Genomic DNA, 25,254 nt, shown 5'->3' with positions numbered 1-25,254 from the left:
TTCAGTGTAGGTATGGAGGCTTTGGACGGTCACTTATTACTTAAAGTTCCATGTAGTCAGGAGTTTTCTGGTGTTCTCAGGTTTTGGGCTTAAGTCTCCTGCCTCTGGATTTCAGTTTTATTCTTCCTGTAGTCTCAGGACTTCTCCAACTATACAGCCCTGATAAGAAAACTTCTGGGTTAATGGCTAAAAGATTCTCCCCCGTTAGGGACACCCAGAGAGGTTCACAGAGTTACATGAAGAAGAGGAGAGGGAGGAGGGAGATAGAGATGAACAGGAGGAGAAAAAGGGGGACTCAAGAGGAGAGAGACAGATCTACGCAGCTGTCTGTTCCCAGAGTGTTCTCCGTAGCCCAGTCACTTACAAGGATTCACAGAATTGGATTGGGAAGAGAAGGGGAAAGGAGGAAATAGAGGTGTTCTGAGGTAGAAAACAGAAAGTCAAGATTGGGAGAGAATAATCTTCGGTTTAAAAATAGGGCTTCTCTTCTTTTTTTTTTTTGTAAGGTTATAGTGTATTGAAAATGAAAATTAAGGAGTAGTAGAGGAGTACTAGAGGACTTTAAAAGAAATAAGAGAAAAAGAAAAATAGAAAATAGAAGAGGAAAAAGGAAAGAAAAAAAAGAAAAAAAAAAGAAAGAAAAAGAATAAAAAATAACAAAAAAAAATAAAAAAAATTTTTTTTTTCCCCCTAATTAAAAAATCGTAAAAGTCTGTGGAAATGAAAGTTAAGGAGTAATGGGGGAGTAATAGGGGATTTTAAAGGAAAATAAAAGAGAAGAAAGAAAAAAGGAAAAAAAGAAAAAAAAGAAAAAAAATTTTAAAAAAAAAGAGAAAAAAGTAAAATTATATCTAGGAGATTCTCTGTGGCTGTTGCGGTCAGTGTGGGTTCGGCTCAGTTTCAGATAGCTCCTCGTTCCAGCTTACGCTTCTCGATATCTACAGGCCCCTTCCGGTGTAGTCAATGTTTCCTAGAGGGATTTTAATCTGTTGCACCAGTCCTTTCTGAAGCGGTTACCTTTGTTTATTTGGCTTCTGTTTGCCGGTCTCTTCAGAGCCTCATTTCCGCCCTGACACAGGCGGGCGGAGGTGGACTCTTATTCAGGTAGCTAGTTCCGTCGCTCTGCGGCGCAGGGAGGGGCTTGCGCTGTCGGGAGTGGCTGGCGCTATGGGGACGGGCTTGCGCCGCGGGGATGGGCTGGGGCTGCCGGGCGGGGCTGACGCTGCTTTCTCCGTCTGTGCTGCTCAGGCTCCCGGCTGTTCTATATGGAGCGCGCCCCGCGCTGCACGAGGTTCCAGCCCTCGGGTGTTCCACAAAAGCGCGGAAGGAAAAGCTGCGCCTGCTCTCTGTGCCTTCCCGTTCAGAGCGGTCCCAGCAGCCAGGGGCTTGGTGGCGCACTCTTGCCCAGGTGTGGCGCGCCCCTCTCCCTTCGCGGACCCAGTTCTCAGTTTCCGCTGGCGCCAGTCGGGCGCGGCGCGGCCTTCCGCCCTCCCGCCCCAGCCCCAGCCCCGCCCGCCGCCGGTCGGTGCCTGCGCCCTGTGTCTCACCGCGACCTTCCCCTCCCCCCTGCCTCCTGCCTCCGGCGGGGCTGGGCCGGTCCGCAGCCTGCGAGCTCTTCTCTGGACTTTCTCGGTCTCTTTGTTCTGCGAGCGGCCGGCAGTGTGTTCGGGCGGTTAATTTACTCTCTCTTTTGGTCTCCCACAGTTCAAGTTGGGAACTCACAGAAGTTCCCTCCGATTGTCCTCAGGGCACTCGGGCCGGACCCTACCCCAAGCAATGGCGCCTAAGAGCTCCCGGGATGGATCTCCGTCCTTAGCTCTTTTGTCTCACTTTTTATCTTTTATATTTTGTCCTACCTCCTTTCGAAGACAATGGGCTGCTTTTCTGGGCGCCTGATGACCTCAGCTAGCGATCCGAAGTTGTTTTGCGAAGTTTGCTCTGCGTTCAGTTATTCTTTTGATGAATTTGTAGGAGAGAAAGTGGTCTCCCCGTCCTACTCCTCCGCCATCTTGGCTCCTCCCGGGCTCTTGCTTTTAAAATGTACCCTGAAGTGACTGTGTCTAAGGGGCACTAAATGCATTTTGAAACTGCTGTGTTTGAACTTTCTCTGTACTTTCAAAGTCTTTTGAACACAGTGGTGCTCTGCAGAGAGCCTCATTGCTTATTCTGATGCACCATGTGAACCAGAGTGGAAACTGATATTCACACAAAGCCATGCACAGCTGTGTGGTTTTGTGTGACTTCCCAAGTTGCCCTTCTTTAGTGATGGTCAGTGTGTGGTGTGCGACCCTGACCTGGATGAGGCATCCTAGTAGTGACCCCTGGTGGCCACTCTGGAGTTCAGTTCAGTCGCTCAGTCGTGTCTGACTCTTGGCAACCCCATGAATCGCAGCACACCAGGCCTCCCTGTCCATCACCAACTCCCAGAGTTTACTCAAACTCATGTCAATCGAGTCGGTGATGCCATCCAGCCGTCTCATCCTCTGCATCCTCTGTCGTCCCCTTCTCCTCCTGCCCCCAATCCCTCCCAGCATCAGGGTCTTTTGCAATGAGTCAACTCTTCGCATCAGGTGGCCGAAGTATTGGAGTTTCAGCTTCAGCATCAGTCCTTCCAATGAACACTCAGGACTGGTCTCCTTTAGGATGGAGTGGTTGGATCTCCTTGCAGTCCAAGGGAATCTCAAGAGTCTTCTCCAACATCACAGTTCAAAAGCATCAATTCTGCACTCAGCTTTCTTTATAGTCCAACTCTCACATCCATACATGACCACTGGAAAAACCATAGCCTTGACTAGGCAGACCTTTGTTGACAAAGTAATGTCTCTGCTTTTTAATATGCTGGAGAGTAGATTTGCTGCTATTGACACCTTCGGTCTCTGAAAGAGTTAAACTGCGATTCTGTTCAAAATTAAATTCTTTGCCATCTTTTTATTGTTCTTGTTATTATTATGATTTAACATGATACAGAATTTAGCTGCACATGGGCACAAGGTTGAAGAGTAAATACATTTCCTTTTTTAAAATTAAAAAAAAAATTTTTTTTTAGATTTTGGCTACAACATGTGGCTTGCAGAATCTCAGTTCCCTGAGCAGGGATTGAATCTAGGCCATGACTGTGAGAGCCCGGAGTCCTCACCACTAAACCATGAAGGAACTCCTAGTAAATTCATTTCTCGATACCTCTGCTTTTTAGCATTTAAAAAGAACACACACACACAAAAGAAATCAAGATTTTTGAAAAAGCAGTAACTTGACTGTTAATTCGAAACAATATACAGTCATTGTTGAGGATTTAGAAAATAAACATTGAAGGAGAGAGTCGTGACTGATGAACCACTGAGAGGCAACTAATGTGGATGATTTTTGCTGTTGATTTATGGAACTGTGGGGCTTCCCTGGTGGCTCAGATGGTGAGGAATCTGCCTGCAGTGCAGGAGACCCGAGTTTGATCCTTGGGTCATGAAGATCCCTTGGAGAAGGGAATGGCTACTCTTTAGCATTCTTGTCCTGAAAATCCCATGGACAGAGGAGCCTGGCGGGCTGCCATCCATGGAGTCCTAAAGAGTTGGACACAACTGAGTGACTAACACTTACAGAACTGTATCCTTCATAGGGTTAAAGTTCTTTGCTTAATTTTTTCCATTTAAAATACAAATATTAATTTTTTTTTTTTTTTTACACTAGAGGAGGTACTTTTTCCTCCTGTTGGTTGATCTCTTTCAGAGAACATCGTGGGCACTGTGAGTGTTAACAAATTGCCAACAGATTTTTCTCTCCTGGTTTATGAACAGCTGCATAACTCAGTTTTTTAGTGAATGACTACTGCTTGCATATCAACAGGTTCACTAATTAGCTAGTGTCTTTCTGGGAAGGACCCAGTGTTGAAATCAGTCAGGCTGGCTTCAGATGTCAGCTCAGCCACTTTCTTTCTAGTCCTGACACCAGTTAGAGCTTTGGTTTCTAAGCTTCAGTTTCCTTATTTCCAAAGTAATACCTAAGCTGTTAGAACTCTTGGGAATAACAAGTGGTAGGCATCACTGTTGGAGTGATGCTTTCTTTCTTTCTTTTTTTTTTTTTAAATTTGACCATGCTGTGCCGTGCATGGGATCTTATGTGGGATCAACCCGTGCGCCCTGCATTGGGAGTGTGGAGTCTTAACCACTCGACTCAACCTCAACTTTAAGCCGTTGTATTATCTCCTTAATAATTACAGCTGACCAGCTTTGAGTTTGCAGCACTGAGAAAAGACTTATAATGAGGGAAGCAAAACCAAATGGAAACCACTGTGTATGGTTTCTCTTTGGAGATGACGGTGGCTCTGACTGAGGTCTGAATTGAGACCTGGGTCCCTAAGCTTCCAGGCACCACGTGGAACTCACTGGGGTCCAGCAGGATCGTTTTCATTTTAGAGGGAAACAGTGACATCTGCCGGACATGGCGTGAACTGCTAGTTGCAGGTAGTTTCATGATATTCCTACTCTTCTTTCCATGGTGTCACATACCTGTAAAGCTGGGTTTTTGGTCACTCTTGTGCTGAAAGAAAAGCAGTATTGTATCTCCTGAGAATCATCATGGAACAGGAAAAGGAAGGGTGGGGTCCTTTCAGACTCCAGGGTTTGAGAAATTGTATAGTGCCCAGCTGGCACTAGTTTGACAGGACATAAATAATTATAAAGTTGTTTGGCCCTAATTGCTTACTAAATGGTACTTTCTTTTGGCCTCGGGGCACTTTGGAAAATTACTGAAGTGCTGAGGGCCCCGTGAACTGAGAAAGTTTGGCAGCCTATGCCCTAGGACTTGGCTGCTGCCTTTCCCTCAAGTTTCTGTGACTGTAAAAGCTCATGCCTTGCAGGTTGGTCTTAGTATTCCCCCAGAGGTTGTCAGTTTTGTGTTTACTTTTATAAGTGCTTGTAAAATGACTTACTGTATGTCACACTGTATTCTGAGGGTTTCACAAATACCAACCCTCTAAATTATAGCATATAAAAGTTGTAAAATATACATAATGTAAAATTTACCATCTTAACCTTTTTTTTTTTTTTTTTTAATTTGGCTGCATCGAGTCTTAGTTGCAGCATGTGGGATCTTTTTGTTGCTGTATACAGACTCAGTTGTGGTACATAAGCTTAGTTGCTCTGAGGCATGTGGGATCTTAGTTCCTGGACCAGGGATTGAGCCTGCATCCCCTGAATTGCGTGGCAGATTCTTAACCACTGGACCAACAGGGAAATCCCATCTTAACTTTAAGTGTAAGAGTTCGGTAGGGTTAGGTACATTCCCACTGTTGTGTAACCAACAGCGCTGTCCATCTTTAGAACCTTCTCTTCTTCCCAGACTGAAACCTTGCAGCCCTTAAACAGTGCAGCTCTGCATCTCTCCCTCCCCCAGCCCATGGCAGCCCCCATTCTACTTCTGTGTCTGTGAAGCTGACTCTCACCCAGGTACCTCATATAAATGCAGGCATATGGTATTTGTCCTTTTGTGCCTGGCCTCTTTCATATAGCATAATGTCTTCCAGGTTCACAAGTCTTGTTCCTTCTTTTTTAAGACTGAATAATACTCCATTGTATGGATTGACCGCACTTTATTCCTTGGTCAGTGGGCACTCGGTTTGCTTACATGTGACCATTGTGAATAATGCCATCATGATCACGGGCGTGTGGATGTGGCATCTGACGTGTAGAGATGTTAACACACCCAAGGCCAGAGGAAGGGTGGAATCAGGACTGAACGTAGGCAGTCTGGCTCCAGATCCTGTGTTCTAAACACCCTCCAGTGCTGTAACACGTGGGCTGTTTGAATGAATGGGACACAGATTCTCTACACTTAAAGTGTCTTCTGAGAGTATCTAAAAAGGCTAAAGATACACACACATGCTCTCTAGGCTAGATCCCTAGAGAGATTTTGCCACATGAGTGCAAAAAGTATACAGTAGTGTGTCCTTTAGCACTGTTGGGAATAATCTGTTTGTCACCAGAGGAGCAAATAAATCAGCTGTGGTCTCTCTCTGTGCTGACAGATTACAGGTGTGAACATGTGTATTCTAGAGCATGTGTCCATGGAGTTCCATCTCAGTGCTGAGCAAGGTGGTGTTGAGGGAGAAAGTTGGTCACAGGAGGAGAAAGTTAAACACCGTACACTACTGTTTGTGCCAAATTTGATAATATTCAAAACTGCAGTAACTGTTTAGGGACATGGAAATATCGTAAAACTGTTAGAAGGATAAAATAGTAAACGATAGAAAAATAGTAAAACTATTAAGAAATGCTTACGGTTAAGTCACCACTGACCCCGGTGCCCTGGCTGGGAGTGGAGGACGAGAGAAGAGAGCAACGAAAAGGGACTCGAGAGGATCTCGGTGTTGGGTATGATGTTTGCAAGGCTTTCTTTTTTTTCAGTAAGGCTTTATTTTTTAAGTTGGGTGGTGGATACTGTTATTTTTGGTGCCTTTTTATGTGTCTAAAACGCTTTTTAATTTTTTAAAGGGCCGATGGATAGCGTACATGTTTATGTCTGCATGTGAACTATGTGTTTTTCATACAGTCAGCTGAGCAAGTTGCAAGATGTTTCTTTGAGGAACTGCGCAGTAAATGGTGCTGGTGACAAAGGAGGAATTGCCAAAGCTTGTCCTAGTATCCTTTCCAACGAGGACTCGTCACTGGGGTCGGGCTGGATTGGACACTTGCGCCAGACACCCTGGTTCCCTACGCAGTGTCCGTTCTCCTAACGGGGACTCGGTTTCACCTGAGGTTGTCACCGCTCGGGTAAATTATTACCTTCCTAGACCATTTGCTTTCAAGTGTGACTCACCCGGACCGGGGAGAGGTAAAATGGGAGTTTCTGGACGGCGCTTCTTCATGGGGGTCAGACGTGGCTGGACCAGCCTCTCTCCATTGCCCGCCACCCTGCCTGCCGCCTCTGAGCACAGACAGAGGGCCCAGGGCTCGGCAGCCAGGCTGTGGGATGGATGCCGCCCAGGGTAACTGGGAGGGAAGGCTTGGGGAGGGACTGGTGCCTTGGCTGGTACCCGGGGCCCCTGCACCAGCCCCGACGGCCTTCCTGAGAGGGAGGGAAGTAAATTCTTTCCTTTATTAAGGTTCCTGCTCATGCAGCAATGCGGTTTGAAATCATACCTCAAAAACAAGCTTTTCCAAATTTGTCATCTATCTCTTATAAGTGTGTTCTTTGTTTTTTGCCCTGTGTTTCTCTTACGCCCACACCTGAAAATAGAGGAGGTCAGTCTAAAAGAAAAATCATAATAAACTTGCTCCATTTTGTAGTCTGGTAGAGCATAGTTCAGGTGCTTCTTGGATCTGCTACAGTACTAACAAACCCCAAGTAAATGCGTTAAAAACAAAAAGGGGCAAGTCAAACTGACTTTCTCTAACTTTAAAGGGTCTTCTCCCAATTCCTTAAGTCTGCTTCATCTCTGCATAATAGTTTATGCAAAAGACAGCAGCTCATAGGTTTCTCGACTGAGGAGATGGCTGATGAAGAGCTTTCTTTTAGCAAAATATTTCTAAACACCCTGACGCTACCTACCTGGTGATAGAATTGAAGCATAGCTCCCCAAGCCAGTGTTTCAGAGGTGCAGCCCCATGGCCCTGGGGGTCTGCCGGGACTTGCGACCACTGGTCGTTTCTGCCCGTGAGTAGCGCCCCCACTCCACCTTTGCCCCAGATGTGGTCGTTCCCCCTGCAGGTAGGCAGCAGAGTCAGGGCATTGAGGTGGGTGTGGAACGGAGCTAGGTAAGGGGCAAAGTGCCACAGAAGTGCGTGGCGCATTCCATCATCTGCCTGGCCTCCTCCTAACGGTTTCGGGAGACTGGGAATTGGGTGGTCCGAGGCTCACTTTCAGCACAGAGCAGCCCTCGCCAGCAGAGGGGTGTCCGTGTGCAGACCAGCTGACTGGAGCTGTCGGCAGTGTGCCGGGCAGTCAGCATCTCGCTTGTTTATGCCGCTTCCTCCTGGGCAAGAACGTCCCCCAGGACACGAGGCAGTGAGGTTTGCTGAGATAATCAAGTCATGGCCTATATTTGCAGACCCAGTGATGAATGCCTTGCGCTTGCTGATTGAATTCTTGCCCGAAGTTGAAGGATTGCCTGGTGTATTTAATCCAGTCATCGTTTCTAGACTGATCCTTCTCTCAGGTCCTTCGCTGAGCTGGGACTGACGGTGGTAGGAGCACGTCAGGTTGGAGAGCTTGGCTGGGAAGAGGTGTCTCTGAACTTGGGGAGGACCCTCTGCCCACAGGAGCGAGCGTGACAGAGCTCCCAGGACTGTGTGTGCGCGCGCACACACATGTATAGGTGTGGGGCCACCACATCAGGCTGAAGTCAGAATACAGGAGGTCCTTGTGCCCTGTACAGGCTAGTAGAAGTATGTGTGGCTCTAGCTTCACAGTGGGAAGCACAAGCCAGTGGAGAATGACTGGACGTGACCCTTTCCAACCAGCCTGCTGGCCCGGAGTTAGCAGGACTGCTGAGAATGGAGGGCAGTGGGGTTTGACCCCCAGGCACAGAGGGCCCAGCCCAGCCCCTGCAGGCAGGTCCGCGTCCGGGGTGGCGCAGCGGTGGGGACAGGGCAGCTTGAGGGGCTGCAGTGCAGGGGCAGGAGGAAGGGCCCGTGTCGGGGTGAGACCCTCAGAGCGAGCAGGAGCCGGGGGGCTGGGGGCGCCCTGTGTCCAGGCGGCGTCCAGCTGGCCCACACGGTAGCCCTTCCCCTTCCACATGGATGGACACCTTCGGTGGCCCTGCTCTCCCAGGGGTAGCGGCCCAGCTTTCCCTGCTGCTTCCTCCGCCCTGCTGGCGGCAAGCCCTGGCGCATGCACAAGCACCGCTCCGCGTCTCATCGTCAGGGCGTGAGAATCCTGCCCCGGTGTTCTGAGGGTTATTCCCGAGCCCTCCTGCACTCTGTTCTTTCACATCTCCTTAGGTCAGGAGCTGCCAAGCTGTCCCCTAACGAGCCAGGTTATAAATACCTTAGGCCTGTGGCCAACCAGCAAACTGAGATATTGTGTGGATGCCTCCATGACCACCTCAGAGGTGACCATTTAAAACCGTGAACACCGTCCTGAGCTCTCTGGCCTCAGTACGCCCACAGGAGCTGGAGCAGGACACAGGCTCTGATTTGCCAGCCCCGCTGGGTTCATCCCCTTCTGGGCCTTCTCTCCACCTGCCTTCCCCTCTTCCTGCCTCCTCGTGGAGCTTCCTCATTGGCAAGTCTTTCCTCACCAACCAGCCCTGTCGATGGACACCACTATCTGTATTAAGAGAGACAGTCACCATGCTTTATGGGCAATGATGCCGTGTTGCATTGGGGGCTGTAAGAAAATGGCTTGGGGCTGAGGCTGATTGGCATCTAACTCACACCCGTGGTCCGCGCCAGGCAGCACGGTCACTGACTGCGTGGGTTTTTCTTCAGTGAAAAAGCAAAGTGCTCGCTGCACCTCGTGGCCCACCTGGGCCGTGGGCGGCTGGTCTTTGATTCTGGTTCTTTCCCTCCGTCGCTGCCCCCCTCAGTCTCTCTGGCAGACTGAGGTGCCAGAGGTCAGCACGCCCCAGGCTCAGACCTCTGACCCTTGGCCCCTCCTGATGAGACACGTCCCGCCTGTAGACGCCAGGCTCCTGCGCTCCGCCTCTGTCCCCGTCCTGTCTGCCTGCCGTGTGCTGCCTCTGCTGGGGTGTCTGCGGTCATCTTACGCTGAGTGTGTCCCCTCAAACCTGCTCCTCTCTAGTCTTTCTCCATAAAGGGCAGTTGCAGTGACACCAGCCAAAACCCCCAGGGTTAATGTAACTCGTCCTTTTCTCTCAAATCTCGTCTGAATCCATTGACAAGGCCCGTCCGCTCCTTCCCTCTGCTGCCCCTCTGGCTCAGGAACCTCCTGCCTCCCCTTTCTGCTCTGTCTTCGTTTCCTTGCAGTGTGTGCCTCAGCAGGGCAGCAGAATGGCCCGGGTCAGCCCACGTCAGCAGCTCCCCTTGTGGGCAGAGACGAGCAGAGACTTAGCCCTTCTGATCTGACCTGGCCTCTGGGGCCTGCCGTCCCGTGCCTCCACCCTGCCTGCCCCGGCAGACACAAGCTTGCTGTCCCCCGCCATAGGCCAAACCCATTCCAACTCAGGGCGTTTGCTCCTGTCGTCCCCTCTGCCCCGATGCTCTCCTCCAGGCTGGCATTCCCTCACTTCCTTCGGCCCTGCTCACAGGTCAGCTTCTCGGGAAGGTGGCCTTCGTGAGCACTGTGTATAAATCCCCCCACACCTCCTCTGCTGCAGGCCCAGCTCTGTTACTCTGAGGCATGTCTGTGACTGGCACACCAGAGATGCACGTGCTTCCTGATGGGCGTGTTCACTGCTAGACACTTGGTGTCCAGTCGTTATTTGCAGGATAGAGGAAGTCTCCATACATACTGGGGTCGTGTGTACAGTCGTCCTTGAGCTGGTCCGGTCCTTCAGGCTTTCCTCTGCCTCGTGATGGCACGCGCTTCCGCCATCCCCTGTGGCATCCGGGGCCTTTCTCTGTGCTGGGTTACCCACTCTGGACTCCTGTACCAGGGATGGTGGGTATCACATCGACTCCATCCAGTCTACAGGAGACCCTCAGAATTCCAGGTCATTCTTAGCCCTTTTGAACATGTCTCCAAAGTAACTGCTATTGACCCCCTGGAGGCACCCCTCCTTATTTGGGGGTTCCTGGGGTGCAGAGTTCAGCAGTACCCCCTGGGAGGAGACTTGTGTGCTTGATGTAAGGCTACAGGGGCTCCACAGTACCAAAGGCAATATATGTGGGTGCACCTTCAGTTACCATCAGTGTTGGGTTTTTTCCTGGTCTTTTCCTTTTTCGTTTTTTTTGATGGGGGAGTAACGCTGGAATGGTTTAGTGTTAATGACATTTGGTTCCCACTCACTTGATTGCGTCTGCCTCAAGTGTGCAGTATGTGACAGTGAACCTTTTAGTTTCTAGATGAACACCTGGATGATTAAAAGGGGGTAAAAGTAATATGTGCTCATGAAAAAAAATTTCAAGCAGACTAGAAAGAATAAAGTGAAAAGGTAAAAATCCCATGTTCCAGAACTGAGGTAACAACTGTCCTGTCTTTTATGCATCTTTCCATATTACTGTTTCTTAACATGTGCATTTAGATATTAGAAGCATCGATTTGTCAAAAAACCTGTTGTCATCATGGGAAGAAGTTATAGATATTGCCAATCAGCTCAAGCACCTGGAAGTCCTTAATCTCAGGTATGAACTGGTGGTTGCCTAACTGCACATGATATAAAGTCCTAATCTCTCCTGCTCCCTCACAGCATCTCTGTGGGAGTGAGGTGGGGAGGATAGCCGAGTTGAATTTATCTAAGTTTAACGTATTCTTTAATATTCCTTGATTCTAGCTTTCTAAATGGTCACATGAGGTGATTCATTAATAGGGAATGTGTTTTACTTTTGATTAGACGGAACATTAGGTTACCATGGCAAACTGGAAGGTCTTCATGATTTTTTACAAGCCTGACCATAGAAGATGGGCCATCTGGGTACCTTGGTATTAAACTGGGGAGAAAGCGATATGATTAAAAGTGCTTGTTCATTCAGAACCCTCTAGCCTTCAGTTGCTTTAGGAATGAGTTATTTCAGTGGGGGTACTGTATAATTCACTTCTGATAAGGGCTTTTCTCTGAGCAAACATTAGTAAAATAATGTTTGCCAAGTCTTCTTGAGTATCTGATTAGTTTTAAGCTCAGGAGCTAACTTTCCAAGGGCTCAGCCAGGCTACCCCTTTCACGTCTGAGCCAGCCCCACACATACAGGTGAGTTGTTCCTGACTCAGGCAGGTTCAGCAGAGCAGATAGACAGGCCTAAATTAATTATTCTTCCAAACAGAGCAGAGAGTATATTTTTGACCCATGGTATCACCTCCTCTAGAAATAAGGGTTAATGTGATTTATTTAGTGGTATTTTCCTTCAAAATGACAAGATACGGGGTACCTTCTGGAAAAGATGTCAGGTAACTTTTGAGGTTAGGATCTTGAGAGGGAACTTAAAGGGCGGCAATTTATTTCATCCATACTGACAGCAGGCTCTGTTCAGAAGCAAAATTCTAGCCCACAATCCACATCTGTAAGACTCTTGAGAGCAGGACTGAATTTTACAGCATCCAGAACAGCAGCTGACCTCACAGATTGACGCCTGAGCCTTGTGTTTCAGATAATCTGCAGCCTCACCCAGCAGACTAACCCTATGAACGCACCTTTTCATGTCAGATACCAGTGAATTGTGTATTGTAACTATTAAAAATCAGGTAGTCTTGATGCATTTTGTTTTTAATACAATTGCATTTTAAGGTTGAAACAAACCAGACCCTTCATGTTAAATCCCAAACTGTTGCCTTCAGTGACCTTCTCAGTTGGGCCTCCGCTGTCACAATAAGCTCATTGTGTCTTTTTTTCTACACAGTGAAAATAAACTTACATTTCCCTCGAGCTCACCATCTCCAACTGGAACATTTTCTACGCTGAAGGTTTTAGTCCTTAACCGGACAGGAATAACATGGGCAGAGGTAATTATGTATCTTTGGTTTTGTTGTTCAGTTGCTCAGCTGTGTCTGACTCTCTGCTTTTTACCCAGTTATAAGTAGTTTTAAATTCTTGGTTAAATGAGGGAGTGAAGCCCAGTGGTGGCTTCATTTTAATCATCCTGTTATCCAGATAATAAGCTTCTTTTAAACAGCCTAAGAGAAAGGGGTTACAGAGTCCTCGTAGTTAGTGGAATTTTCTCTCTCTGAACCTGCTTTCTCTTTCTTGGCTCTTCTGATTAGTTCTGGTGTCTCCTGAGCAGCCTGCACCGAGTGCATGCCAAGCTTGGAAAAGCCTTTCAGCTGCCCGCATTTCCCCACGTGTTCCCCACTCAGGGCGAGAACACACCCGAGTGTTCTCAGGGCTGAGGCTGAGCCGCAGAAAGGTTCTCATACCCTTTTCTTGTTTGGGGTTCAGCTCCTAGAAGCCACTGCTCAGGGACACGGCTGGGTTTGAAAGCGGACTTGTGAGTCCTGGGCAGGGCAGCCTCTGGAATCTAGATCTGGTACTGCTTGGCTCAGTCAGAGGCTGACTGACTCCACACACCCAGAACACTCCAATTTCCAACCAAGTGTGGATAAGTGCACCCCAGCCAAGGTGTACATCTGTGAAGTCCCACCAGGGGACCTCTGGAGAGACAAGCGGCCTTGCCCTTGGGCCGTCCGTGTCTCCACCACCTGACCTCTTCCTCAAGAGCTTCTCCATGCAGAACAGGAAGGAAGGGCACAGTGGAAGTGGCAGTCAGCATCCAGTGAGAAAATGTAAAAATAGTTACGGAGAAAGTTTGTCCTATTAGCACATTCTCTGTAAACCCAGATTGGCATCGAGAAGTGAGGAAAGGTGTTCAACGTCAGTTTCCTTCTTTGGTTAAGTGAACTGCGTCCAATAATGAGAATGTGCTGTCACCATCTCCGGTTCTGCTTTGTACAGGTCAGGATCTGCCTGGATGATGGGTGGGTGCCTACCCTGATGGGTTCCGGCTGCCTGAAGTGTGTGCTCCCATGTTACTGAAGCTCGGTCCCTTAACACCATAGTTTTATCAGCTGTCCACCAGCACTCCTGGCCTGAGACAGAATCTTTAACAAAATGTCCAAAGGCATTTATTTCTAAAACAGGAGCCAAACTGAATTCACGTGGAAGTTCTAGTAATAAACACAGGGGGGAATGACTGAGGCCTCTTCACCCTGACTCGAGTTTCCCCCCAGGTGCTCTGCTGTGCCTCCGGCTGGCCTGTCCTGGAGAAACTCTACCTTGAGTCTAACAATATCGTCATTTCGGAAAGGTAACCAGGGTTTACATCAATGCATCTGTCACCATGTAGTCATTCTTTTTATTTTTTTTTTGGTTCAAAACATTTGTGTTTATTGAAATACTAGTTTTTCCAAACATCAAGGGTAAAGAGATGTAATCACGTTCTCTGAGAAGTAGCTATATATCACTTAGTCATTCTGAATAAATAAATGCTAATTATACCTAACTAATTTTTAGAAGAATTTTCAAATAAGAAAAACACTTATACTATTCATTGCCCCCCCAAATTAGAATGTCAACTCAAACTTCACTAAGAGGTTCTAACTGGGGAAACCCCATCAGAGTAAAAGTTTTAAGTTAAATACTTTTAAGCTTTGAATTGTGTTAGTTTTACATAAACATATGTAATTTCTAAGTGGAAGTTCTGCAGGATGACCTGTAAGGATTAAATAATGGACTTTATATTAGCATTATCTGTTCAAGTTCAGTGGACCAATGTACAACTCTCCACACCCCCAGTTTTGCGTCCACAGATCCAACCAACCACGGATCGAAAATACTCAGGAAAAAAAAATTCCAGGAAGTTCCTTAAAAGCCAAACTTGAGTTTGCCATGAATTGGAACTGTTTTCATTGTATTAGGTGTTTTAAGTACTCTACAGGTGATTTACAATATAGGGACGATATATGTCGGTTATATGCAAAGACTGTGTCATCTTATATAAGGGACTTAGCATCTTCAGGTTGTGGTATCCCTAGGGGTCCTGAAACTAATTCCCCAGGGATACCTAGGGATGACCCTGTATGTAAAAAAAGCTTGTTCTCTTACGTCAGTTAAATAGGTTGTTGCATAATCCTCCTCTTTTGTTGATATCATTAGTGTGTAAAATAAACATGGACAAGTTTATAGCAAATTCTCCAAGGAGTCAAATGAAATTACTGTTCAGAATGATTCTATTTATTTATTATATAGGCAAACACAGTTTCATAAAAAACTTTCAATTTTGGATTCATATACATTTATAAGAAATAGCAGCCAGAGATCACCTGTAGCCATTCCCCCGTTTCCCCCACTGGTAACATCTTGCAGAGCTCCGGTCAGTATCACAGCTAGGACACTGGCCCGGTCAAGATAAGAACATTCCCATCACCGCCAGGATCCTTCATGGTGCCTTTTATAGTCATATCATACACTTGCCTCCCACCCCACCCCCGCACCCCTGATCTCTCCTTAACACCAGAGGCAGGTATTTTAAGGCTGTATCTTTGAAAACAAATCTGTGTGAAAAAATTTTTATCTTTCATACAGGCCAACTGATGTTCTACAGACAGTGAAGTTGTTAGACCTTTCCTCTAATCAATTAATTGATGAAAACCAGCTATTTCTCATAGCGTATCTGCCCAGGTAACCTGCTCCTAAAATGCCTATTACAATAGAATTTAGTAGATTTTCAGTGAATGAATCCTATGCTGTATATACTTTCTCAGTGGAAATATGATAGTGATGATGGAAATCCCAAATTCAGTTAATTCCCTTTGGGAAAGTTTTATTTGAATTCAAGAATTGACTCGTGAACCACGTACAATGTAGTCTATGCCTGTACTGTAACAGATACTTGAAGGATGAATATTTTGGCCCTGATACTAGTATCAGAAGTTTTCATCCAGTACGCTTGGGGAAGTCCATGTCCCTTTCCTCTCTGAGACCCAGTTAGCCCCAGCACAGCAGGAGGCCCCAGGCGTTGTTCTGATGCCTCAGAATCCATCTGAATGTAGCACGGCAAGTCTGCTTCGTGTGCCCTCCATGGGACTTTATGGTTCCTAAGCAGTTCACACAGGATGAAAACCTAGGGTGTGGGAAGAAATGTGCAGATCTAGTCGGCTCGGATAGCACGGCATTTTATATTGTTCAGCATTTTATGTTTGTTCTGTGTAATCAAATTGAATGCTTTTACATTTCAGATTAGAACAACTAATCCTCTCTGACATTGGAATTTCTTCTATACATTTTCCGGACGCTGGAATTGGTACCTAGGATTATTCAGTCACCCCTCCCCCAGCTTCCCCACATTTCCGCTTTCTCTCCCTTCTGCAGTGTAATTTACTTCTCTTTCTTCTAGGGTGCAAAACCTCCATGTTTCCTTCCTTGCAGTACCTTGTACTAAATGACAATCAGATAGCACAGGTAAGAGTGTCTTTAGAACATGTGCACTACATCATTACTTATTTCTACTCTCAGGATGCTGTTTGCAGGCTCCTGCTCTTAAGGAGTAGTTTAAGTTGAAAGAGAAACACTTCCTCAGAGTAAAGCTCCTCACATAAACCCCAAAACATTAAGAATTAGCTTCTCACTTAAGCAGCTCATATGCCAGTTTCCATGGCACAGTTGTGAAGTACGTGGTCTTCCTGGTGGGTGCTCGCTGTGTGATGAAATTCCTTGGCTCCGATGGAACTGGGGGCTTGCTTTTCTGCTACTGGTTCAAATAATCTGTTGAGAAGTTAGCCTGAAACATGTTTGCCTTCACGTGTTTTGGATTTCAGTGGTCCTTTATGAACGAGCTGGATAAGCTGCAGAGTCTGCACGCGCTGTCGTGCACGAGAAACCCCCTGACTGAAGGCAGCAAAGATGCCCAGACCACACGGCAGTTCATCATCGCCAGGATCGGTCAGCTGAGGACCCTGAACAAGTGTGCGGTGAGGGCCAGTGTCCTGGGGAGGTGCTTCTTAAACTGGAAACGACACGGTCCAGTGCAAAGAGACGTTGGAGCTGAGGATCGTAAAGGCAGTCAGATATCGTTTCCTTCAAATGGTACTAGCCGTGTGCACTTGAGTCGGGGCAGTTCTTTCCGGCCTAGCAGGTGGGGTTACGCTTGGATGCCTGCAGGGGAAACCACTGTTCAGCTGCCCCGGTCCAATTTATTGTCACTTGAGCAGCGCTGGGGGGCAGAACACTAGGTGCTCTCTCAGAAGTCAGCTACTCCAGCCCAGCCACCTCATGCCGTGGCCTTGGGCCTCAGGCAGGCACCGTCCAGAGACTGGTTCATGGGCAGATTCATTCATGAAGAAGAGGATAAAACTGAAATCCATTGTTCTTTTTGAATACACTCGTGGATCTGTGAATGTTAAAAAGGAAAGGTAGAAATTTGTCTCGTTGCCTCAGTTTGATGATTCTCTCCGGGTAGGCAGTGGAGGACAGGGTGCCAGGCACAGAGAAAACTGCTTTGATAGATTTGCTTTTTTCTCACATCCTTGTAGATTGAACCAGAGGAGAGGCGTGGGGCTGAGCTTGATTACCGAAAAGCATTTGGAAATGAATGGAAAAAGGCCGGCGGACATCAGGATCCAGAGAAGAACAGGCCAAACAAGGAATTTCTCGAAGCCCATCCTAGATACCAGGCACTCTGCCTCAGTACGTACTGGGTGCCAGGGCCCGGCCTGGCGCTGGGGAAGTCCCCAGTGGGACAGGGCTTCCCGTGGGTGTTAGAGGAGGTCCTCCGTGTTGTTGCTATTCTCCGCTGGGCATCTAAATGGACAAGAGGGGCTCCTGCAGCTCGCGGGGAACAGATAATTAACCAGACAGTTGTCTTTAGAGACTTACATCTGCAGCACCTCAGCAGGGGGAGGGGAGAGCAGCTCTTCACCAGAAGCTCGTCTCTCCACGTACTCATCCAGCTTTCAGTTTCAGGAGGTGGGCGCCACTTCCTCCTTTTAGGAAGGGCAGGAAGGACTCCAGGTCACCCCAAGCCTGGCTGTACCCTGGGGAGTGTTTAATGAAGAGCATTTACCGTGGAGCCTGGGCACTGGCATCTCTGAAGCTCTGCGGGTAGCTTGAACGTTCCTGAGAGTCGCATGTGGTCTTCCTGAGCGCACGCCCGCCCTGGCCCCTGGTGTGCGCGGCGCTTCCTGACCTGCTCCAGCCTGGCTCCCTGGACACTGGCGCTGACTCCAGCACTCCTTGTCCCTGATGGACTTTCCATTTTGTTTTGACTTCATTTTTATTCCAAATTTCACTTTTATGCAATTTTCTCTTTTATATCTTTCCTAATATGAGCTCACTGCATAAACGCTTCAGGCTGAAACATCTTTGAGGAAGAAAAGCTGCCTGTGGGAATTGCTTTCAAATTACTCCATTAGCTGGCCCGATTTCCTGGCCACTTGAGGTGAATTCTAAATCAGTCGGGGGCAGAGAGGTGAAGGATCTAAAGCTGCCCTGCAGGTATGGCTCAGGTCTCCCGACTAATAACACAGAAGACACGGCAGACGCTCACAGGGTGTTTATAGGCCTTTTGTCTCCTGCCGTGGTCTGGCCAGAGGTGGACGGCAGTCCCTCCTCCTCCTCCTCCTGCCTTGCGTAGAGGCTGCTCTTCTCGGCAGTGTACCTGGCTTCCAGTGGTGGTTCTGAGCACCCAAGCCAGCACTGCGCATGCTGGCTGAAACCTGGTGACAGTGTCCATGACTGGAGTTTTTCTCAGGACCCAGAAGGAAAGGAACTGTGACCAAAGGTGAAATTTTGCATCTAAGTATCTGCAGGCACAGCCTTATGTCACCAGTCTATCGGGATGGTGTCTCCCTGGATCAGTGATGTGATTCACAGATGACAGGACGGTTCCAGGCTTGGAAATGGTTGCCGTCTGTCCTTCCCTCCAAAAAATGCACTAACCAAGTAACCAGATAAACGGAAGCAGAGCCCAGGTTCGCATCCCAGCCGCAGCTGGGTTCATCCTGGGAAAAGAAAAGGCTAGGCTGACACTTACCTATACATTTCTTCCCACCCTCCCAGAGTGGCCTTTTTGGTTTATCATCCTTCTTTTTCTTTTTTTATTTCTTCTTAAACAGAATATGGTGCACCTGAAGACGGGGAACTGAAAACACAACAACCATTTTTGCTCAAAAACCAGCTACTAAGTAAGAACCCCACATTCAAAGACCGCTTATTTATATTCGAGTCCTTAGATGCTAAAACTGATGGTGATGAGTGAAAGTCGCTCAGTTATGTCTGACTCTTTGTGACCCCATGGATTATACAGTCCAAGGAATTCTCCAGGCCAGAATACTGGAGTGGGGAGCCGTTCCCTTCTCCAGGGGATCTTCCCAGCCCAGGGATGGAACCCAGGTCTCCTGCATTGCCGGTGGATTCTTTACCAGCTGAGTCACCAGGGAAGCCCTGATGATGACCTAATAAGGATTGTTTGTTTCTCTTAAGTAAATACCTAGACATGCACTTTACTTTTTAAAGAAATGATCTCAAACATACCTAAATTCTAATGTTGAACATGTTAGCAATCCCCATGCTTTAAACTTTTTTAACAGTGTTTTAAGTGTGGGAAGTATCTTAATAGTGATTTGGAAATTCATGAACTTAAAAACCTAGGTAACTGTCAAGAAAGAAGTACTTAAGAGAAAAGGGAAAGCAGCAGAATGTTGGTCCAGCTATTTTTGTTGCTGTAATTCAGTGAAGTAGTAACAGAAGGAATTTTAAATATCAGTAAGTCCTGTTCCTTTAGTGGGATTTGAGCTGCATTCTTCGGTCAGTGCTGTTAATATATGTATGATATTTAGGAGCCCTTCCTCCAGCAGGGCTCAATTAATGGCAGTTAATCTTTTTATTTTCAAGCACTGAAGATAAAATATCCCAATCAACTTGATCAGAAAGTCACAGAGAAACAACTGCCGGGTAAGAATGAATGTCTCTCTCCTCTCTTTCTGCTTTTGAATCGCTGGCCCTCCCGTGAGGCAGCTGAAGTAGAACAGTTCAAAGTGTGGGCTTTTTACAGCAAAGTGTGGGCTTTCACTAGTCTTCTACATTCTAAAATACAACTGATCATGCTAAAACTACTCCTCCTGCGCCTGCCTCCCCCCCGAAAGTTCGAGTCTCCTGTAACCTCTTGGCTTTTCTAGAAAACATCTTTGTTGGCATCAGGAGCCCATGTGTGGTTACTTCTTTACCCGAGGCAGGAGCCTAGGGCTTGCCCTTCAGGGCTCCCACAGGCCCTCTGCTGGCTGGTTCTCACAAGCCTGCTCTGGGGGCTTTTCTGGGCCAGAGCAACAGTGGCATTGGCTTGAGTGCTTGCTTCTGCTTACCAGTCAGGAGCCCCTGCAGAGACAGCTCGTCGACACTGTTTAATGGACACATTTGAAATAGTTTTCTGTCAAAAGATCAGTGTAACTCACTGTTCACTCAAGAGAGAAATAGAGTCTGAATCTTAAGATTAAAATTGATTCACAGTTAAATACTAAAATATAAACAGCTCAAATTTAGCACAGTGAGGATTTGAAGAAATAAAATATCATAAATGACTCTAGTGAAATACCTTTCTATTTGCCTGTCAGTGCAGTGAATTCACATTGATTTTTTAATTCATTTTTATCAAATAAAACAAGGTTATCCTGGTATTGCTTATGGAGGGCTTTTGTTGTGCCCCAAGAAGCACCTTTACGACTGAAAGCCATCATCGGATAGCAGCTCACAGTATCATCCACTTTTCCTTACCAGCAGCCCAGTTTCCACTCCTGCAACACGTGACTTTGCTACTGTTACATAACGCTGAATTAAAGTTAGTGGTTCCCCTTCTTTTTTCTGTTTTCAAACTTAAATACTTGCCAGTAAGGACTCTAATGGGAACAGACAAGTGGAAGAGGACCATCAATTAATATAATTGATTTTGGACATGTTTGCATTTTTCCTTCTCCTTTTACATGAACTCAACTTGCAGGAATGCTCAGGAATGCTCTTATTAGGTCTGTGTTCATCTAATTGGGGCAGTCCTTTCCCCTGGAACACTCACCGTGCTCATGGGCTGAGCTTTATTCACCTTCAAGTAGAATTAACAGATTAGACTAATATGGAGAAAATATATGTAATAATTATGCTATAAGCAATTTAAATCTGAGTTGTATATTCTCTAAACTCAGCAGTCGGAGTTATTAACCCATCACTAACCACCCTCTGAACAAGGAAAGCCAGTCCACCTAAACCCTTTGAAAGGACAAGATTATCACATATTCACAAATCAAAGCACAAACTGTTAACTGACATTATAGATGTTCATTTAGTGTCAGTATTCAATACATAAACAAGAAAAGGCAAGTTTTTATTCTAAAATAAAGATAACATTTATTATCACAAGTTGCATAAAGACGCAGCTTTTACAAAAATGTTTGATAGAAAAAATATTTTTCTGAATACATGTGATATCTGTAGGAACACCACACTATTGCTGTACCTCCAGCTAAAGCTCCAGAAAAACTATTTCTCATAATCAAAATACCCAATATTTATCACAACCCATCTTTGGAAAGAAGTTCATACTGCTTTCTGAACAAACGGAAGCATTTCCTCATTCAGCTACCCCTGGGCCCAGCGGTCCCCGGCGTGTGTGTGCTGCACACGTCACACACCACAGTGATTACAGCCTGGGAGCCCTGGAAAGTGGGGCCTGTGGGTCGTTAGTCTACACCCCTCACTTCACAGAGGAGGAAACTACGGCCAGAGAGACTGGCACAAGTCCTCACTGCGCCCAAACCTGACGCCAGCGTCCTTTAAGCAAGTCATCACAGGTGTAAAAAGTGAACGATTTCACTCACATTTATTTCTGTGCTGAGAATGATTTCTGGTTTATTCAGAATAAGGAGGAAATATTAAACACCACGGACATGGTATGAAAAGTCGTCATCAAAGGGCACTTAGGTCTGACATCAGCTCCGTTCTCCCACAGCCTCCCAAGCAAGCCCCTAAGTGGCGTGACAGCCTGACCTGGTGGCCCGCGTCGGGGGTGAGCCGTCGCCTGGGCGTCCCTTGGGCAGACTGAGCACGCGACGACGGTGACAGCGCGCATGGCCAGTGTGGTCTCGGCGCGCGAGCGCGTCTTACACGTGGCCGTCGCCTGAGGGAACTGATGTTCTTTCTTTTCCTTGACAGAATCCATGACAGTTCAAAAGGTGAAAGGCTTGCTGTCACGTCTCCTCAAAGTTCCTGTGTCAGAACTTCTGTTGTCCTACGAAAGTCCCAAAGTAAGTTGCCCAGAAAAAAACGCAAAGTCAAGCTGAGCTCCCCACAGTATGACGCACTGTTAAGCTAAGTCTTCACGTAACATGGTTTGATTCTGAATAGAAACCATATATCTTTGTTGGGGTGTGTGTGGGTATATATGTTTTGTCACATCTGTCTTAATCACCCCCACCTCTTTGCTCTAATTTTAGATGCCGGGCAAAGAGATTGAACTAGAAAATGACCTACAGTCATTACAGTTCTATTCTGTGGAAAATGGAGATTGTCTGTTAGTGCGATGGTAACAGCCAACTAATAAAATTCAGAGGTTTGATAATGTATCATGACTGGGTTTCACTGCAAATAAATGACTTATTGGGACAATTCTCCCCCCCCCCCCCAAAAAAAAGAAGTTTACAACTTGCCCTAAGTATAGAATAGCTGTATTTTTCTTAGAGAAGAAAACATTTCTAGGCATGTATATAACAGCAATAATAAAGGCTTTGCACCTACTAATGATTTTTAGATTTTATTTCATAGTTCATGACTATATTTCATTATGAGATGATGTAGGTACTAAATAGAACCTCACTACTCTAAAAATCTGAAGTGAGTTAATGATGTATTCATAAGATCAGTATTAATGGAATCCTCTATTCATACTATTGGTTTAAAAGAGTGCTAAAATGATTTGGCTGATTTGGGAAAGTCTCCTTTAAACTGAAGAACGCATATCTTCTATGTAATATGTATGCTATGATCTCTCTTCTTAGTTGCACTGTTTTTAGAGTACTCACAAAAATTATGTGCTTTTCCCTACAGTTATACCCTAATGAGCATACATTCTTTCTCAGGAAGATTTCCAGCTCTGACTGAAATTCACTTATATTAGGTAAACATTTTACAATGGAAGAAAGCAACATTATTTCAGTTTCATCTATTTAGAAATATCCTTTCCTATGGCATTAAAACCCTGAGAGGTACGATTTTACTTAGATTCATAAAACTTTAGCATTAAAAAAAGGAGTATTAATATAGCTTGATCTTCAGGATTTATGTTAAATGGCAAAAGAATACTTGAAATTTAGTCTACTTAATTAATGAATTTAAAACCAAGGTACAGAACTGAGAATTACAGTGGTTCCTTTTCAGGCTGCCCACTTCATTCAGAAATTGACAAAATCTGACCTGATTTCCAGAAACCCCCACTTTGGTGTAAGTGACCACAGGTCACACAGCATGAGTTCTTTTTGGCCTGTAATTATCCTACTTAGCTATCCAGAGCTAGTCTGCATTCCAAGCTGAAATTCAGACTAGCATACTCAAGATTTCTGAATGAGGCCGACTTTTAACCAAAATGATAGGTAATGAATTACAAACTAGAAATGATGCAATAGGACCCAGGAATATTTTTTGTTTTTACAAACAGTTTGGTATTTTTCAAGTCACCTTCCAATATATAAATAAGTTTTTCTTTCACTATAGCTATCTGTTGTTTTTTAAAAAGGAAATTTTGCGCAAATGTCAAATACCACATTGGTGAGAAGTGAAAGTGTCAGCTGAGAATTACCCTGAAAGACCATATAATCTGCGGCCAAACCTCAGGCTTCTGCTCAGCCGGTCATTCACCCACCCTGACCTTTAACACAGCAGATCGACCTCATCATCCTCTTGCTTCACACCGACAGGGGTCACCGCAAAGCTCCTTTAGTCTCCACAGCTGCGTGAGTTCCTGCGGAGAATACTGCGGGGAAGACAGCATTCCTGGTTCACAGGTCTTCTCACAGAGCCACAGGCTGTCCTGTCGAAACACAAAATGCAAGCTGACCCCTTGCTGCAGACAGGACGGGTGTTCACGGGCGCTTCCAGAGCCCAGTAAGGTGGCGGTCATTTCAAAGACGAGCGTGTCTGTGGGGCAGTGAGCCTGAGACTCTGTGGGAACCATAAACGCAGTCTCGTATCTGCTACTGGAGAAAAGCTGGCCAGACAGTACTGGGAACAGCAGCAAGTGCTCTGGAGGACCGTTTACGGTATTTGCGGGGACAGTACCAGGGCTTTCTAAGTATTATCCAGTTTAGTTCTCACGATAACCTGTGAGCTAGCAATTATTTCCTTGTTATGAGTGAGAAACCAAGAGTGAAGAAACCTGCTCCAGGTTACAGTGACGTTCATGCTGGTAGGCTGAGTAGGAAGGATTAAAATGGAGTCTTATCAGACCCCAGAGTCCAGGTTCTCACCCACCAGCCTACTTCCCAGCTCCATGGACTGGCTCCTGCTTCCAGGAATATCGCAGAGTACAGAGTCCGTTCAATTCAAGAACATAAAGAGGTGGGACATAATAATCAGACTCCTTCCCACAGAGAGCTGTGGCCCTGATGGCTGAGCACCTCCAGGGGTAGTAAAGGAAATGGGAGGCCTTCTGTCTCCGCCCTGACCCCAGGTGGGTCTCAGGGGAGACCCCACTTAGGTGGGTCCACTGCTGGAGTCACATTCTGTGGAGCCGTCGCACAGCCAGGGTCTGAAGTCAGCCAATTCCTGTAAGTTTTAAAGCTGCAAAGAATTTAATGAAATGTATAAAAATGTATAAACACTTTACTCTTTGTGGGTAGGAGAACTTCCATTTAAAACATTTCCTTTTTGGTTTATGAGACCCTGGTCAGTGATAGTGAATTAAATCAAGTGCACAGTTATGATGACACTAGAAGACTTTCCATTCACACTTTCTGCCCAAGGTTGGATAAGAGAAACCTCACTCACCTCTTCCGAGCCCTGCGGCCAGCCCTGCTCAGGCTTGCTCACCTGGTATCTTTTAGGTCCTATGGCTGCCATCCAAATGCCCATGCTTACATCTTCACCCTACACATGCCCCAGAAGGTTCAGAAAGTAAAAATTTCAGTGCTGTCTGGTCGGTAAACAGTGTCACACTCACTCCCAGATGTACTCTTTGTACTTCTTTGTTTTCTGATTACTCTACTATGAAGTGCTGCATGTTTTAACACGGATACACAAAGTACAAGCTAGTGATCATTATTAACATGAAGCATACACACCACAATGAAGTGAGACCACATACTAAGCAGGCGGCCAGCCCCTCTTTGCATGGACCTTAAACTTCCAGCACCAACAGCAGGAAAGATACTGTGGATCTAAGGCCCAGGCAGAGCTGTTTTATTGATACTGTCACCAGAATCAGCAAAAATAAAAAGCTTTTATTCATAAGAAGGAAGACTAAGCAAGCCGAAGACTAAATCTTTACACTCCTCCAGGGACGATGCCTTTAAATACAGGCTGAAAACATAAGAAGTACATTCAAATACGACAGGAATAAAATTTACAGCCAAGGTTTAAGGGATAGAAGTGTATCCCTAACCTCTGAGGGCTGCTGATTCCTATACAGAAGGAATACCATACTTTCCCCAAGGGAAGCTGCTCTGCTTTTAGGGCTGAAATAC

At 46.2% G+C, this 25,254-nt stretch overlaps 3 protein-coding genes across 5 annotated transcripts in view; 2 read left to right on the top strand and 1 right to left on the bottom strand.

Moving 5' to 3' along the window:
* The window catches only part of LOC122446829 (dynactin, 150 kDa isoform-like), a 66,286-nt gene extending 62,031 nt beyond the window's left edge, over positions 1-4,255 (top strand). The window contains exons 4-5 of the mRNA XM_043477306.1: positions 1,365-1,521; positions 4,214-4,255. Of these exons, the coding sequence (XP_043333241.1) occupies positions 1,365-1,521; positions 4,214-4,255 (199 nt within the window). The remainder of the gene's footprint in view (positions 1-1,364; positions 1,522-4,213) is intronic.
* An 841-nt stretch (positions 4,256-5,096) lies between these two features.
* On the top strand, positions 5,097-22,143 carry TBCE (tubulin folding cofactor E). The gene is made up of 13 exons (XM_043477058.1): positions 5,097-6,632; positions 11,138-11,237; positions 12,447-12,549; positions 13,771-13,847; positions 15,125-15,220; positions 15,778-15,842; positions 15,936-16,000; positions 16,357-16,509; positions 17,071-17,224; positions 18,652-18,720; positions 19,430-19,489; positions 21,734-21,825; positions 22,015-22,143. Exons 1-13 carry the CDS (start codon positions 6,527-6,529, stop codon positions 22,105-22,107), a joined length of 1,233 nt encoding a protein of 410 aa, XP_043332993.1. The 5' UTR covers positions 5,097-6,526; the 3' UTR covers positions 22,108-22,143.
* Positions 20,904-25,254, bottom strand: part of B3GALNT2 (beta-1,3-N-acetylgalactosaminyltransferase 2) — a 54,384-nt gene continuing 50,033 nt past the window's right edge. For all 3 annotated transcript variants that reach the window (XM_043477052.1, XM_043477053.1, XM_043477054.1), the window contains 3 exons: positions 24,602-24,658; positions 23,442-23,603; positions 20,904-21,809 (listed from right to left, as the gene is read on the bottom strand). In XM_043477052.1, coding sequence (XP_043332987.1) covers positions 23,466-23,603; positions 24,602-24,658 — 195 coding nt within the window. In that variant the 3' untranslated portion in view covers positions 20,904-21,809; positions 23,442-23,465. The remainder of the gene's footprint in view (positions 21,810-23,441; positions 23,604-24,601; positions 24,659-25,254) is intronic.

Source organism: Cervus canadensis, chromosome 8 (assembly GCF_019320065.1).
Source record: "Cervus canadensis isolate Bull #8, Minnesota chromosome 8, ASM1932006v1, whole genome shotgun sequence".
NCBI classification, from domain to species: Eukaryota; Metazoa; Chordata; class Mammalia; order Artiodactyla; family Cervidae; genus Cervus; species Cervus canadensis.
This window is presented reverse-complemented; position numbering and strand designations above follow the sequence as displayed.

Excerpts from the sequence above, each read along its gene's own strand:
- TBCE (XM_043477058.1), top strand. The coding sequence starts at position 6,527 with ATGTGTTTTTCATACAGTCAGCTGAGCAAGTTGCAAGATGTTTCTTTG. Across the intron at positions 13,848-15,124 it reads AATATCGTCATTTCGGAAAG|GCCAACTGATGTTCTACAGA; the intron begins GTAACCAGGGTT and ends TCTTTCATACAG. Across the intron at positions 16,001-16,356 it reads ATGACAATCAGATAGCACAG|TGGTCCTTTATGAACGAGCT; the intron begins GTAAGAGTGTCT and ends TTTGGATTTCAG.